Raw genomic sequence first — 16,842 nt, forward strand, 5'->3', positions numbered from 1 at the left:
TGGAGACTTGACAGTTTACTCGGTGCACCTAGAAAAAACAACAGCAGTTTAATATTCAGTCTGACATTTTATTGAAGTGTTGAGTTGTAGATTGTGGTGCTGTTGAACTGTACTGGATTACACTGACAGCAGTTTGTCATTTAGTCTGTCCTCACCAATATAAATGGATCAAACAGGTCAGATGTGAAGAGGAAAAGTTTATTCAGCCACACTTCAGACATCAGGTATACAATTCATATCAGATAATCAATATTTAAAATGCTGTTGAATAAATACTACAATAAAGACAATTAATCTTTAAATACAATAAATAAATTACAATAAATTCTTAAAATCATTACTGAATGGTAAAAACACATAAATAAGCCAAAGAATGCAAAGAACAATAACATGTTAAACATTTAATAATATAAGAACATATCTTACACTGAGACTGAATGTTGCCCATTAGACATTCCCCAAACGAATTACATTTCATATTTAACCACTACAGAGATATCAGCGATGAGTTTCAAAAGGACGACCCGAGAGAGGCTGCTCTCAGTGGGACACACACATGTTTATTATGTATGAGCGCTGACACCGCTGTCATCTAGCGGACCTCAGTCACATTCAGCTGGGCTCTATATTAAAACATCGACCACGGGTCTGACGTTTAAACTATGCATGAAAAAACTAAGTTATGTGACAAGACAACAGTCACATATCGGTAATTATGGCTTACAATTGTGCGCCTTTCCCTCACTTGTCAGGAAGTCACAGGAACCCTCACATCCTGTCAGATATGATGGTGATTTATTCAAATATAATCAGACTCATATATCAGTTTGTTCTCAGTCTCCAGTTGTTTTAATTCTGATAGATTGATTTATTAAAATGCTTTACAGGCGATCTGTAGTTTATGTTCATGGTTCAACCTCCATTTGACATGAATTCTCCTGTAAATCAGCATCATATCAGTTTGACCTGTCCCCTCAACTACACAGGCTGAATAAACTGTGTCTGACTATAAGCTTCATGTTTGATACAAGACAACAGCTTTCATTAAAGATCAGTCAGATACAGTCAGGGCTTCACATCTGTACACATGTTAGTTTAAGAATGACCACCAGTCTGTGTGATGTTAAATACTTCAATAATTCAAACACACTGTGTATGTGTGTTACAGTTCTCTCAGATTTGGGAAGATGGCTGATTTGGAGGCAGACGGGGACAGATCAGAGTGTCCAGTGTCCAGCTGTCAGCTGTCTTTGAAGAGTGACTGGTCCAAAGATGAACCTCCAGACTTCAGTAATGAAGCTGGACCCTCAGACACAAAGTAAGAGACTGTTTCTACTGTAAACTGACCTGAAGACAAAACAGCTTTTATTTATTTATGTTTTTATTTATATTTATAGTGTGGGTATTGGGACAGGCCCTAACTTCTGTGCCCCCCCGTACAGATAAACATCAACCCTTTGCCTTAAGGCTCAGCTCCCTCTTCATCACAACTGTGTGGCGCTGCACCTGCATCACTGCACGCAGCACCAAAGTGCCTGAGGTCCATTTTACCCTCATTGGTGAACAAGACCCAGAAACACTTGAACTCCTTCACTTTGGGCAGTAACTCTCTCGTATGGGTCGGAGGACTTGTTGTGATGTTACCTCTGGTCTTTACAAGGACTAATAATATGTGTCAAACATTTGTTGTTTCCACAGACAGAGAGCAGAGTCTCCAGTGTCCAGCTGTCTGTCTATGGAGAATGACTGGTCCAAAAATTATCCTCCAGACTTCAGTAATGAACCTGGACCCTCAGACACAAAGTAAGAGACTGTTTCTACTGTAAACTGACCTGAAGACAAAACTGCTTTTATTTATTTTTTATTTTCAAAGGCCTTTTTTTATTTTTGGGGGGACTTTTATTTCATAATTCCACATTTATTTCCAGCTCTTTTTGTGTCCTCCTTATTAAACTGGTCCAATAGTCATTATTCCACTCGCTCAAGTGATTGGCTGACACTTGAAGTCCCCCGTGCAAATACTGAGCTTGGGAAAACTGCCTTAGTGTTTGTGCTGCACATACAGTACAGGCCAAAAGTTTGGACACACCTTCTCATTCAATGCGTTTTCTTTATTTTCATGACTATTTACATTGTAGATTCTCACTGAAGGCATCAAAACTATGAATGAACACATGTGGAGTTATGTACTTAACAAAAAAAGGTGAAATAACTGAAAACATGTTTTATATTCTAGTTTCTTCAAAATAGCCACCCTTTGCTCTGATTACTGCTTTGCACACTCTTGGCATCTCTCCATGAGCTTCAAGAGGTAGTCACCTGAAATGGTTTCCACTTCACAGGTGTGCCTTATCAGGGTTAATTAGTGGAATTTCTTGCTTTATCAATGGGGTTGGGACCATCAGTTGTGTTGTGCAGAAGTCAGGTTAATACACAGCCGACAGCCCTATTGGACAACTGTTAAAATTCATATTATGGCAAGAACCAATCAGCTAACTAAAGAAAAACCAGTGGCCATCATTACTTTAAGAAATGAAGGTCAGTCAGTCCGAAAATTGCAAAAACTTTAAATGTGTCCCCAAGTGGAGTCGCAAACCATCAAGCGCTACAAACGAAACTGGCACACATGAGGACCGACCAGGAAAGGAAGACCAAGAGTCACCTCTGCTTCTGAGGATAAGTTCATCCGAGTCACCAGCCTCAGAAATCGCAAGTTAACAGCAGCTCAGATCAGAGACCAGATGAATGCCACACAGAGTTCTAGCAGCAGTCCCATCTCTAGAACAACTGTTAAGAGGAGACTGCGCAAATCAGGCCTTCATGGTCAAATAGCTGCTAGGAAACCACTGCTAAGGAGAGGCAACAAGCAGAAGAGATTTGTTTGGGCCAAGAAACACAAGGAATGGACATTAGACCAGTGGAAATCTGTGCTTTGGTCTGATGAGTCCAAATTTGAGATCTTTGGTTCCAACCGCCGTGTCTGTGTGAGACGCAGAAAAGGTGAACGGATGGATTCCACATGCCTGGTTCCCACTGTGAAGCATGGAGGAGGAGGTGTGATGGTGTGGGGGTGTTTTGCTGGTGACACTGTTGGGGATTTATTCAAAATTGAAGGCACACTGAACCAGCATGGCTACCGCAGCATCCTGCAGCGACATGCCATCCCATCCGGTTTGCGTTTAGTTGGACGATCATTTATTTTTCAACAGGACAATGACCCCAAACACACCTCCAGGCTGTGTAAGGGCTATTTGACCAAGAAGGAGAGTGATGCAGTGCTGCGGCAGATGACCTGGCCTCCACAGTCACCGGACCTGAACCCAATCGAGATGGTTTGGGGTGAGCTGGACCGCAGAGTGAAGGCAAAGGGGCCAACAAACACCTCTGGGAACTCCTTCAAGACTGTTGGAAAACCATTTCAGGTGACTACCTCTTGAAGCTCATGGAGAGAATGCCAAGAGTGTGCAAAGCAGTAATCAGAGCAAAGGGTGGCTATTTTGAAGAAACTAGAATATAAAACATGTTTTCAGTTATTTCACCTTTTTTTGTTAAGTACATAACTCCACATGTGTTCATTCATAGTTTTGATGCCTTCAGTGAGAATCTACAATGTAAATAGTCATGAAAATAAAGAAAACGCATTGAATGAGGAGGTGTGTCCAAACTTTTGGCCTGTACTGTATATGTATAGAAATTTGTAATGTTACCTCTGTTCTTTACAAGGACTAATAATATGTGTCAAACATTTGTTGTTTCCACAGACAGAGAGCAGAGTCTCCAGTGTCCAGCTGTCTGTCTATGAAGAGTGACTGGTCCAAAGATGATCCTCCAGACTTCAGTAATGAACCTGGACCCTCAGACACAAAGTAAGAGACTGTTGAAAAACATGAGGGAGCTTTTTGCCTTTTGAAAGTCGTCTCACAGTGGAGCACAACATTACTCAGGAGGTTTTCATGAAGCTCCACCATGAGATATTTGAACTGCCTGTGACTGAGTGTGTGAATAAAGCAAATAATTTTCAGCACAGTTTGCAGGACGAGATCTAAATAATGTGTTCATCTCCACAGAGAGAAGAAGAGGAGTCATGTTTCTGTGGAGGAGCAGCCGTCCTGCTGTAGTTTGTGTCAGGACGTCCTGAAGGATCCAGTCTCTACCAGCTGTGGACACTGGTTCTGCAGACAGTGCATCAGCTCATACTGGGACCAGTCTGCTTCATCAGGAGACTCCTCCTGTCCCCAGTGTGGAAAGATCCAGAACAAGAGCTGGACTGCAGACAGCCAGTCAGACCAGCACTGTACAAAGTAAGACTGTACATCTGTCTGCTGATGTCATCATGTCTGAAAACAGGATTCTTCTTGGTTTATTTGTGTTGTAAAGTGTAGACATGAAAGATTTTATCAAACTAATGTACAAAACCTTCATTTGTTTGTGTTACTTGTTTTAATGTTGGTCATGAAAATAATCAGAGTCCAGATTTATTTCTTTAGTCTGACATGTTTCCTTCTCTTTCAGCAGACAGTGGTCTGCAGGAGGTTTTAGATGAACATAAGATCAGTGTGAGGAGGAGATGTGAACGTGTGACTGAAGGAAGTGATGAAACAGGAAGTGAAACCCTCCTCAACAGGATCTACACTGAGATCTACATCACAGAGGGACAGAGTGAAGATGTTAATACCCAACATGAGGTGAAGCAGCTTGAGAGAGCTTCTAAGATGAATACCCTCCATGAAACTCCAATCAAGTGTCAGCACATCTTTAAAGCCTTACCTGAGCAACAGAAACACATCAGAGTGGTTCTGACCAACGGCGTCGCTGGCGTTGGAAAAACCTTCACAGTGCAGAAGTTCACTCTGGACTGGGCCGAGGGTTTGGAAAACCAAGATGTCAGTGTGGTGATTCTGCTTTGGTTCAGGGAGCTGAACTTGATCAGAGATAAGAAGTTCAGTCTTCTCACTCTGCTCCGTGTTTTCCATCCAACATTACAGAAGGTCACAGCAGAGGAGCTCGCTGTCTGTAAAGTTCTGTTCATCTTTGACGGCCTGGATGAAAGCAGACTGGCTCTGGATTTCCACAACAATGAGGTTGTGACTGATGTCACACAGAAGTCATCAGTCAACGTGCTGTTGACAAACCTAATCAAGGGGAAGCTGCTTCCTCGGCTCTGGTCTGGATAACTTCCCGACCTGCAGCAGCCAATCAGATCCCTCCTGCATGTGTTGACAGGGTAACAGAAGTACGAGGCTTCACTGACGCCCAGAAGGAGGAGTACTTCAGGAGGAGAGTCAGTGATGAAGAGCGGTCCAGCAGAATCATCTCACACATGAAGACATCCAGGAGCCTCCACATCATGTGTCTAATCCCAGTCTTCTGCTGGATCACTGCTACAGTTCTGGATCACATGTTGACTACAGAGCAGAGAGGAGAGCTGCCCAAGACCCTGACTGACCTGTACTCACACTTCCTGCTGGTTCAGACAAAGAGGAAGAAGCACAAGTATTATAAGGGACGCAAGACGAATCCACAGAAGCTGACAAAGGCTGACAGGGACGTTCTTCTGAAGCTGGGGAGGCTGGCGTTTGAACATCTGGAGAAAGGAAACATCATGTTCTACCAAGAAGACCTGGAGCGCTGTGGTCTTGATGTCACAGAGGCCTCGGTGTACTCAGGAGTTTGTACAGAGATCTTCAAAAGAGAGTCTGTGATCTTCCAGAAAACAGTCTACTGCTTCGTTCATCTGAGCGTTCAGGAGTTTCTGGCTGCAGTCTACCTGTTCCACTGTTTCAAGAACAGGAAGACAAAGATACTGAAGGACTTCCTGGGGAGAGTCTGGGATAATTACAGATCCCTGGATGTCTTCTTACAGAGAGCCATGGAGAAATCCCTCCAAAGTAAAAATGGTCACCTGGATCTGTTTGTCCGCTTCCTTCATGGCCTCTCTCTGGAGTCCAACCAGAGACTGTTAGGAGGCCTTTTGGGTCGGACAGACAACAGTCCAGAAATCATCCAGAGAGCCATCAACAACCTGAAGAAGATGAACACGTACGATATCTCTCCTGACAGAAACATCAACATCTTCCACTGTCTGCTGGAGATGAACGACCTCTCAGTACATCAGGAGATCCAAGAGTTCCTGAAGTCAGAGAACAGATCAGAGAAGTTCCTCTCAGAGATCCACTGCTCAGCTCTGGCCTACATGCTGCAGATGTCAGAGGAGGTTGTGGATGAGTTGGACCTGAAGAAATACAACACAACAAGTGCTGGACGACGGAGACTGATTCCAGCTGTGAGGAACTGCAGAAAGGCTGGGTAAGTCCAGATGTGATTAACATCATAAATCATTGTAGATTAGTAGTTTAATTCTTCAAATATACACACTATGAAATTCTTATTATTCATAAAATGTTCAAATGATGTGTCTGTTGTATTTTGTCACAGATGTTCTTGAGCTGTTTCAAATGCTGTGAGTGCAAAACATGTAGATGTTTCAGTTGGTTGTGTTTATAGCTGTTGAGTTAACGAACACAGTTTTTCTATTTATTTCTAATCATTGTTCCAGTTGACAGTTTTTCAGCTTTATGTGATGGAGGCGCCATGTGAACCTGATAAAACAAATGATGGACTTCAGAGGTTGTTGTTGAGGTTTTATCACAGCAGCATCTCATCACAGTATGGCAGTATTTGATGGTTCTGAGTGAAAGCAGTAAAGTTATTACTCCATAAACAGATTGTGTAAGGTGTTTTATAGAATCAGACATGCAGATAATACCTGAGTTTATTCACCACTATGCTTAAAAGTTTAAAATAAGATCTGTATCATTTGCCAAAGGAGATTTCTGAAGTCCTAAAAACTGCTTTTATCCAGTTGTTGCTATCTCTTTTTTCATGCCTCGGCGCCGGCGACAGTCGTGGCCAGAGGCATCATGTTTTTGGGTTGTCAGTCTGTCCACGACATCTCAAGAACACCTTGAGAGGATTTCTTTAAATTTGGCACAAACGTCCAGTTGGACTTAAGAATGAACTGATTAGATTTCGGTGGTCAAAGGTCAACTTCACTGTGACATCATCATGTTCTGCATAAAACACTTCTCTGGTCATTATTAAACGTCATATCTCAGGAACAGAAGGGGAGACATTTGGTCAGAGACTGAGTTGGTGACACTGATCTTGAAACTGTGCTGATTGTATAGATCTTCTGTGCTGTCGGGTTGAAGATGTGTGTGAAGCGTCTGTGTTTTAGAATAAGTAGCTTCTTTGCAGCAACATCCATATTTGAATCATTGTCTACTGTCATGGACACATATGAGTCTGGATAGACATGGATGTAAACTGTAAGTGTAACTTGACTGGTGAAGCATACGACCACGAGGCAGTAATTCTGGTCATGAATCAGCTTTTAATTAGTTTGAATTCTTTGTGTTCTTTTTTTATTCTTAACTATTTTTAGTCCATCAAAACAGGATATTTCAAACTGTTTTATCATCAAATCCATAAAGTAAATATAAAGTGTCTCTTTGACAATAACAGATATTGTAATATATGTGTCATGTCAGATTTACTAGGTGTGGACTCTCAGAGACTGACTGTGAAGTCGTGGCCTCAGCTCTGAAGTCCAACCCCTCCCATCTGAGAGAGCTGGACCTGAGTAACAACTACTTCCTGTACGATTCAGGAGTGAAGCAGCTGTGTGCTGGACTGGAGAGTCCAAACTGTAGACTGGAGACTCTGAGGTCAGTTCACTTGCTTATGTAGGTGTTTGTTTGTTTGTTTTTGGATATATATAATATAAATCCTTGACTGAGGTTATAAAGCTTTCAGTGTTTTCAGAAATGTTGTGTCTTTCCAAATGGCTGAACAGTTGGTTATGAAAGGCAGAGAAATGATGGTTTAGAACATTTAGACACCATCAAGTTTGAGATTTATCCAAACAGAATTTAAGATTCCTGAGGTTCTGAGGTTTCTTTGTTTTCATGTTAACGTCACATAATCATTTGAAGTCACAGACCTTTAGACTGCAACAATAAGCAAATAAATAGTCTGCACTGGAAACATCTTGGACTTTAAGGACAGGTTGATATTCTTTCACACTCACACGCCCATTAGGACTGCACCATTAATGATCTGGATTCATACGTCTATGTGATCTCATTTCTAAATGACAAGCATTGACTGGCTCCTGTTTCCTATGCATCCATGTGTTGACTGATGTGCTGTGGAACAATCCCAGTTGCTATCAAGTGTTTCCTCTATCAGTGGATCCCCACCCCTGAAAGAAAGCAACTATTTTATTGATGTTATTGACCTTGTTTATGTGCACTGCTTTGATTTGAGCTCAGTGTGAGAGTCTTTACTGTGTTTTCCTGTCGCTGGCCATGCTTTCTCCCTCCTCCTCGACCCACACAGGTGATGTTACTTGAGTTAACAGCCTCTGGTTACATCACTGTAAGTGGAATAAAATCTTCCAAACGTGTCATTTCTTATTGCAATCCACCTAAAAGCAAAGACAGACACATGTGGACTCCAAACTAGTGGAGCTGAAGCTGACAGGCCCCCTCCAACAAGCGTGTGTTGAGGCTCAACTGGTGTCTGTGCAGCAGCCCAGAGTTTTCAAAGTGTCTGTGTGTTCACAAGTTTTGTATCTTTGAACTGAATCTCTGTAGTTTGAAGTTTAGTTTCTCTCCTGCGTTGCTGTTTGTACTTTCAGATATCTGCCTTATTTTACCGTTTCATGTTCGCTGTCAGACGGATAAGATTCGTATGAAGTCACTGCAGATGAAAAGCCAATATTTTCTGCTTTGGCTGCTTCACAATAAAAGCTAAACAAAGCTAAAATAACAAAACAACATGGGACTTTATTGTGAAGAATTTATAGGAAATACCGTCCACTGTTTTAGAGCCGCATAACTCAAGGCAGCGTCATATAATGGTCAGTGTGTGTTATTTATTCTAAAGCTGAAACTTTACATTCTATGTTTTATGTGTGTGTGCCGTGTGTGGAGACATTATGTTTTCAGGTTGTCCGTCCATCTGTCCGTCCCATTTTAGTGAAAGTGGTATCTCAAGAATGCCTCAAGGGAATTTCTTCCAATTTGGCACAAACGTCCACCTGGACTCAAAGATCAAATTATTAGATTTTGGTGGTCAAAGATTAAAGGTCAAGGTCACTGTGACCTCACAAATATATGTTTTTGGCCATAACTCAAGAATTCATATGCTAATGATGACATAACTTCACACTAATGTCTAACAGGATAAAATAATGAATGATGAGATTTTATATCCAAAAGGTCAAAGGTCAACTTCACTGTGACATCATCATGTTCTGCATCAAACACTTCTCTGGTCATTATTAAACGTCATATCTCAGGAACAGAAGGGGAGACATTTGGTCAGAGACTGAGTTGGTGACACTGATCTTGGGTGTCCACCTTGAAATGATGTTGATTGTATAGATGTTCTGTGCTGTCGGGGGACAATGGATGTGAAGCATCCATGTTTTTACAGACATGGATGTAATGAGAAACTTGACTGGTGCACAGAGGCATACATGTTATTATAACAGACTCTGAAGATTACGTCCAGCACTTTAGTAAATGTTATATATATAAGTCAAGCACTTTGATATGTCCTATGTTAATGTCATCTGTTTAAAGCCCTGTGTAGACAGCAAGCATCTCAGACGTTTTGTTATCTTAGCTGCCATCTTGACTGTAAGGAAGTCAGGAGGGACAACTCCAGCGGTCACAGCTGAGCAGCATGTGTTGTTGTCTAGAGTCACAGCTGTAATGCAGTCGCCTGGCAGAGGTCTGCACTCTACTGAGTGCACTTTGTAGTTGATGTCTGTAATCATTCCTTCTGTCCATACTGTCTGTGAAGCAGTCCCTTTATAACCTGACTCCAGTGTTACCAGATGGAGGACAAAATCCACAGTCTTGTTCTGTGTCAAAGTTCAGTTTAAACTAATGTGAGGCTTCAGACGTCTGAGTTACAGTCAGTATTTAGTGTTTGACAGTGTTTTTCTTGTTGAGCTGCAGAGGAGGAACAGTAACTCAAAGAGGGAGTTTGGTGCTCAACAGTCTGTAACTTTGGTCCACACCCTCTTGATTTGGATAACTCAGACTGCTGAAGCTTCATATTAGTTTCATCTGAACTTATGAAGGCATTTCTTACAGTGTAGCTGAGTTAAGAAGAGACCACTTCACACTCAGTATGGACAGGAGGAATATTTACTGCCACCAATAACTCTTTTAATGTGCATGTGGCTGTTGAACAAACTTGAACAAATGTGTCCCTCTCCTTTTTATTCTATATACAAATACAGTATGAAGGTCATGTAAGAAATGAATGAATGAAGAGTTTTTAGTCCAACGTGTCTGATTTGATATTGATCCTCTAAATACAGACTTGACTGAGATCAGCAGCATGTTGTTAATCTGTGTTGATATGAATAGGTGAATGAATGTTGTGGTGACATTTGGATGATGTCTGTAGAAGGCTGACATCATGATGATCCACAATAACACAATGACAAAGTCACTCTACTCAGTTTAGGGCAAAGCTCATTGATCAGGACATAGTAATGTTGAGCTACACATTTAACACCTGAACACATTTGATTGTTTTATGAGATTATTATGATGTGAAAGTTGTGTTGACACTAAACTGCAGACATCAGGCTGATATTATACTGATCCACAATGAAGTCCGTTTGTCTTGTTCAGTGGTTTAATCCATTGACTGTGGCAGAGCAATGTGGAGCTAAAACCTTAAAGATAAACTCTGCAGGATCTTCCTTCAAAACAGTGTATAGACTCATACAGAAATAATCCCTCTCAATCATCACTTATGAGCAGGGGCGACTGGGGCAAAAAGCAGCCTGGGAATTTGGTACCTGACCGGTCCACTCTCCAGGATCAAGGGGATGCTGGCAGTGGATGCATGATCATCTTCAGTCTAGATGAGAGATTGTTTATGTTAGTAAAGCACTTAAACAACACTATCAGTGAAATGTTAAAATGGTAGAATTTAATAGTAGTACACTATTATGGTGTGAAGCACTTTTTAATGAATGTTTAATTCATTACTCTAGATGAATTAAAAAATGCTATGTATGAATATGCCTTTACCTGGACTAGTACGACCAGGCTGCTCTCCTCTCCCTCCCTGCCACAGTCCTTCTGTGGGGATGGTGACTCAACCTGGCAGGAGATGTGAAGAGAGACATTAGGTTGAAGTTTTGGGCAATTCCCAAAAGAAGAGGTGAAAAAAAGCTGCATTACAATTAGAGGTCGACCGATATGGCCTTTAGGCTGATTATGCCGATGCCGATATTGAGAGAGAGAGAGAGAGCGAGAGAGAGAGAGCAGGGCGGCCGATGGCCGATATTACTTTTTTCTCCCCCATCTGATAAAATACAATATTTTGTCGTTACGGGTCTCCTGTCCCTCGCCTCAAGCCCAGGCTTCACCTGCTCTCTGCCTCCTGAATTTGTGCCTCCAGGCACAAAGATTGTGGAAGTTTGTGTTGAAGTTGTTAGTGTGTGTGTGTGTGTGTGTGTGTGTGTGTGTGTGTGTTGATGTTGGTGGTAGTGTGTGTGTGTGTGTGTGTGTGTGTGTGTGTGTGTGTGTGTGTGTGTGTGTGTGTGTGTGTGTGTGTGTGTGTGGTGTGTGTGTGTGTGTGTGTGTGTGTGTGTGTGTGTGTGTGTGTGTGTGTGTGTGTGTGTGTGTGTGTGTGTGTGTGTGTGTGTGTGTGTGTGTGTGTGTGTGTGTGTGTGTGTGTGTGTGTGTGTGTGTGTGTGTGTGTGTGTGGTTGTGTGTGTGTGTGTGTGTGTGTGTGTGTGTGTGTGTTGATGTTGGTGGTGTGTGTGTGTGTGTGTGTGTGTTGATGTTGGTGGTGGTGTGTGTGTGTGTGTGTGTGTGTGTGTGTTGATGTTGATACGAGAAATAAATGAATAAATAAATAATTAAGTATTAAACAATTAAAGAGAAGGGCAGCACGGTGGTGTGGTGGTTAGCACTGTCGCCTCACAGCAAGAGGGTTGCCGGTTCGATCCCGGGCGTGGGAGCCCTTCTGTGCGGAGTTTGCATGTTCTCCCCGTGTCAACGTGGGTTCTCTCCGGGCACTCCGGCTTCCTCCCACAGTCCAAAGACACGCAGATTGGGGACTAGGTTAATTGGTTACTCTAAATTGTCCGTAGGTGTGAATGTGAGCGTGAATGGTTGTCTGTCTCTATGTGTCAGCCCTGCGATAGTCTGGCGACCTGTCCATGTTTTCAAATTCAGGGTGTATTTGTATTATTTTGGGAAAGTGTTCATTTCTCAGAGCCTGGTATTTGGGGTGTTGTTTATTAAATAGCGATGATGTGAAGATGATGAAGGAGACTCCGATGACACCGTCTTGCTTGCATAAAGAAAAGGTTTATTACAAGAAGTATAGCATCTATCAAGCATCTAGAATGCTTGGAGAGGGTTCGAAGCCAATGTGAACTACTCTGAAAAACAGTCCCAAATTACTCCCATTATATAGACTCACTGTTTCTATGAAATGTGAGAGAAAGTCAAACAGACAACAGAAAGTCACCCTAGTTGGACTTCACCAAACCTTAACCCTGGGCCAGAAATATCTTCTTGACCCTGACCATATATGCTTTTGACCCTGGGCCCCTTAGTGGTCATCTGTTCCAAAACTTCAGAGTAAATGATAATACACTACATCAGATCAGGATAGATCAGGAGCCAGAGCCTTCAGCTATCAGGCTCCTCTCCTGTGGAATCATCTTCCTGTTATGGTCCGGGAGGCAGACACCGTCTCCACATTTAAGACTAGACTTAAGACTTTCCTCTTTGATAAAGCTTATAGTTAGGGCTGGCTCAGGCTTGCCCTGTACCAGCCCCTAGTTAGGCTGACTTAGGCCTAGTCTGCCGGAGGACCCCTCTATAATACACAGGGCCCCTTCTCTCCTTCTCTCTCTCTCTCTCTCTCTCTCGTATCCTATTACTGCATCTAGCTAACCCGGCCATTCTGGATGTCACTAACTCGGCTTCTTCTCCGGAGCCTTTGTGCTCCACTGTCTCTCAGATTAACTCATATCACAGCGGTGCCTGGACAGCGTGACGTGTGTGGTTGTGCTGCTGCCATGGTCCTGCCAGATGCCTCCTGCTGCTGCTGCCATCATTAGTCATTAGTCATACTTCTACTGTTAGTATACACATATGATTATTGTCACACATGTATACTGCCAGGTATTAATACATACTTTCAACATATTGTACCGCAGTAACCAGAACTATAACTATAATATTATTACTTTCATTAATTGGCATGACTGTAGATTAACAATATTGCCAAAGACATTAAAAATTTACAAATAAAGTACAATAATAAAAGTAAGTCAGAAAACTATAAAAAAAAGATTAAATATATGATATATAATACAAAATACACCAATCTACAATACAATACACCAATATATAATATAGGGAAAAAAATGAATAAAGAAAAATGTAGATGGTGAGTTACAAGGACTGTACATATAGACAGGTGTGTCAGGTGTTGTGATGGTTGTCCCTCAGGCTGTGGCATAACCTGACATATGTTGCTGCTGCTAAGCTGCTGACTCTGTTCTCTCCAAGGATGTGTAGCATTTTAGTTTGATCAGGCAGAGAATCAAAGTCAGTGACTTTATGTTTTATTTTTGAGAGGAAGTCGGCTCTGATGTGTTCATACTTGCCGCAGTGCAACAGGAAGTGTGTCTCTGTCTCCACTTGTCTGTGTGGACAGAGCTCACACAACCTGTCCTCTCTGGGCAGCCAGGTCTGCCTGTGTCTGCCCGTCTCTATGGCCAAGCTGTGGTCACTGAGTCTGTACATGGTCAAAGTCTTCCTCAGTTTCTCATCAGTCACGGTGCTCAGATATTCTGCCACCGTGTACTGTCTATTTAGAGCCAAATAACACTGAAGTTTGCTTTGCGTTTTGTGGTCGATGTCCAATAGTTAATGTAATGTTCTTTTGTTTCTCTATAATTTGGTGGGTCCAGATTGTGTGAGGGCTGTGCTGAGGTCTTGTGTTGTTAGAGGAGCTGAGCCTCAGGACTAGCTGGCTGAGGGGGCTCTTCTCCATGTTCTCCTCTTGGCATTGCAGAGCTTTGTAGTGGTAGGAGTTGGGGTCACTTGTTTTAAGGTGTTTATAAAATTTGATGGCTCTTTTTTGAATTCTAATTAAAAGGGGGAATTGGCCTAGCTCAGCTCGGCACCCGTTGTTGGGGGTGTTCCTGTGCACTCTCAGGATGCTCTTGCAAATCTCTGTATGCAGGATTTCGATAGGGTGTTTGTCCCATTTTTCAAAATCTTGATTTGCAAGAGGACCCCACACCTCACTGCCATACAGAATAATTGGTTCAATTATAGATTTGAATATTTTGAGCCAGATTCTAATGGGCATATTAATGTTTGAAGATTTCTTTATAGCATAGAAAGCCCTTCTTCCCCTCTCTCTGAGATCATCAATAGCCAGGTTAAAGTTTCCGTGGACGTGATGTGTAGTCCTAAGTATGTGTAGTCGTGTGTGCTCCACCTCATGAGAGCCCAGGAAAAACCTTGTTTGGTCTCCTGACCCTGGGTCGTTTCTGGAATATCATAATTTTGGTTTTGTCCAGATTAACTGTCAGGGCCCAGGTCTGACAGAAGGTTTGCAGGTGATCCAGTTGCTGTTGTAGTGCTTCATTTGATGGAGCCAGCAATATGAGATCATCTGCAAACAGTAGGCATTTAACCTGTGTGTCAGACAGAGTGAGACCAGGGATGTCACATAGTTCTAGTGATTTGGCCAATTCATCGATATAAATGTTGAAGAGGGTGGGACTGAGACTGCAGCCCTGTTTTACTCCTCTACTCTGGGGGAAGAAATCTGTTTCCATATTTGTTAATTTTAACAGCACATTTCATATGACTGTACATGGTTTTGATGATGTCATAGACCTTCCCCCCTACACCCTTCTCAATTAATTTTAAGAACAGTCCATCATGCCAAATTGAGTCGAATGCTTTTTTGAAGTCTACAAAACAAGAGAAGATTTTCCTCTTGTTTTGCTGGACGTCTTTATTAGTGAGGGTGTGAAGGGTGTAGATATGGTCTGTTGTTCTATGTTTGGGTGTGAATCCTATCTGGCTCTTGCTCAGGACATCATGTTCTCTGAGGAAGTCTTACAGTCGGCTGTTTAGGATGCTGCAGAACAACTTCCCCAGATTGCTGCTGACACAGATGCCTCGGTAATTGTTTGGGTCAATTTGTTTCCACTTTTAAAGATTGGTGTGATGATTCCTTCACTCCAGAGGTCAGGAAATGTCCGACACCCAGAATAAGGTTAAATAATTTTAATATGGCAATGTTAAATTTATGGTCATCAAATTTTAGCATTTCATTTAAAATGCCATCAGGACCGCTGGCTTTCTTTGGCTGCAGTGCCTGGATTTTAGCCAGCAGCTCTGCTTCAGTAATTTGGTAGTCTAGGGGGTTCTGGTTGTCTTTAATGACTGATTCTAAAATTTGTAATTTGTTGAGGAGATTGTTTTGGGCGAATTCAGGGAACAGCAGTATACAGACTTTCAAAGTGATTTTTCCAGATGTCACCATTTTGAATAGCCAATTCTTCATTTTGTGGTTTGCTGAAAGAGTGCCATTTCTTCCAGAAGTCACTAGAGTCAATGGACTCTTCAATTATTTGTAACTGATGCCTCACATGCTGTTCTTTTTTAGTTCTGAGTGTTTTTCTGTATACTCTCAGTGTTTCCCAGTACTGGAGGCGGAGCTCAGGGTTGTCAGGTTGTCTGTGTTTTTGATTTGACACATTTCTGAGAGTTTTCTCAGTTGTCTGCATTCTGTGTCAAACCACTCGTCATTGGTCGGGTCTTTTGGTCTGTGGTGCTGGCGCTTTTTCAGACTGGACAAGTCTGCCACATGGTCAAATATGTTGTAGATGTCCTGTACAGCCTGTCTGAGGCCGTCCTGATTGAGGGGATACGAGGTGGAAAGAAAACAGTCTAAATGGGATTGAAAGACTGAATTTTTGATTGCTGTCTGGTATTCGTCTTTGCTTTTGTTTGTCCATTTATAAGGTTGTTTTCTGTAGGTCAGATTGCAGGGTTCTACTGTGTGAGGGTCGTTTGTTGTCGTTTTAATGTAGAGTGTGATTTTACTATGGTCTGATAAGGGGGTTAAGGGGCTGACTGTAAATGCTCTCAGGTAGAAGGGGTCTAGGTCGGTGATGCCATAGTCTACTGTGCTGTTGCCAAGAGGAGAGCTATGAGTGTAAAGACCGAATGAGTCCTCGAGCCGACCGTTAACCATGTACAGACCCAATGTTGCAGAGCTGTAACAGTTGCTGCCCACTTTTATTGACAGTTTTGTCAAAGTTGTTTCTCTTGCGGGTCGTGAAGGGAGGGGATGCTGACTTGACCAGGTATATGTTTGTCTCCCTGTGTGCTGATAAAGTCTGGTTCTGTACCAGTCCTGGCATTCAGGTCTCCACAGATCAGTACACTTCCCTGGGCCTGGAAGTAACTAATCTCATCTTCGAGAATGGAGAAACTGTCTTCATTAAAATAAGGGGATTGTGATGGGGGATATATGCTGCACACAGGAATACATCTTTATCTGTGGTGATAAGGTCTTTTTTGATTTTGAGCCAAATTGAAAATTCTCCTTTTTTGATTAATTCAATGTATTGTACAAGGTTTGCCTTATACCAGATCAGCATTCCCCCTGAATCCCTTCCTTGTGTTACTCCCTTTAGCTTGGTGGACGGGGACATTATCTCTATGTAGCCTGAGGGACAACCAGTGGAGACAT

General features: G+C 42.3%; 2 protein-coding genes across 12 annotated transcripts in view; both read left to right on the plus strand.

Moving 5' to 3' along the window:
- Window positions 1–16,842, plus strand: part of LOC125883388 (protein NLRC3-like) — a 111,178-nt gene that overhangs the window by 47,032 nt on the left and 47,304 nt on the right. For 2 of the 8 annotated variants that reach the window (XM_049567621.1, XM_049567623.1), the window contains exons 2-3: window positions 1,169–1,318; window positions 3,762–3,866. The exons of 2 other annotated variants lie outside the window; for them this stretch is intronic. In XM_049567621.1, the coding sequence (XP_049423578.1) occupies window positions 1,188–1,318; window positions 3,762–3,866 (236 nt within the window). In that variant the 5' untranslated portion in view covers window positions 1,169–1,187. Of the gene's footprint in view, window positions 1–1,168; window positions 1,319–1,698; window positions 1,804–3,761; window positions 3,867–16,842 lie in introns of all 8 variants that reach the window. 4 more of the 8 variants (XM_049567619.1, XM_049567620.1, XM_049567622.1 and 1 more) reach the window with 3 other exon arrangements.
- LOC125883391 (caspase recruitment domain-containing protein 8-like) overlaps window positions 1–16,842 on the plus strand; it is a 101,618-nt gene that overhangs the window by 31,478 nt on the left and 53,298 nt on the right. Inside the window, exons 2-3 of one of the 4 annotated variants that reach the window (XM_049567636.1) lie at window positions 5,801–6,306; window positions 7,551–7,727. In XM_049567636.1, coding sequence (XP_049423593.1) covers window positions 5,870–6,306; window positions 7,551–7,727 — 614 coding nt within the window. In that variant the 5' untranslated portion in view covers window positions 5,801–5,869. Of the gene's footprint in view, window positions 1–5,800; window positions 6,307–7,550; window positions 7,728–12,407; window positions 13,195–16,842 lie in introns of those variants that run through there. The other 3 variants (XM_049567641.1, XM_049567638.1, XM_049567637.1) reach the window with 3 other exon arrangements.

The sequence above is a fragment of the Epinephelus fuscoguttatus genome, linkage group LG23 (assembly GCF_011397635.1).
Source record: "Epinephelus fuscoguttatus linkage group LG23, E.fuscoguttatus.final_Chr_v1".
NCBI lineage: Eukaryota > Metazoa > Chordata > Actinopteri > Perciformes > Serranidae > Epinephelus > Epinephelus fuscoguttatus.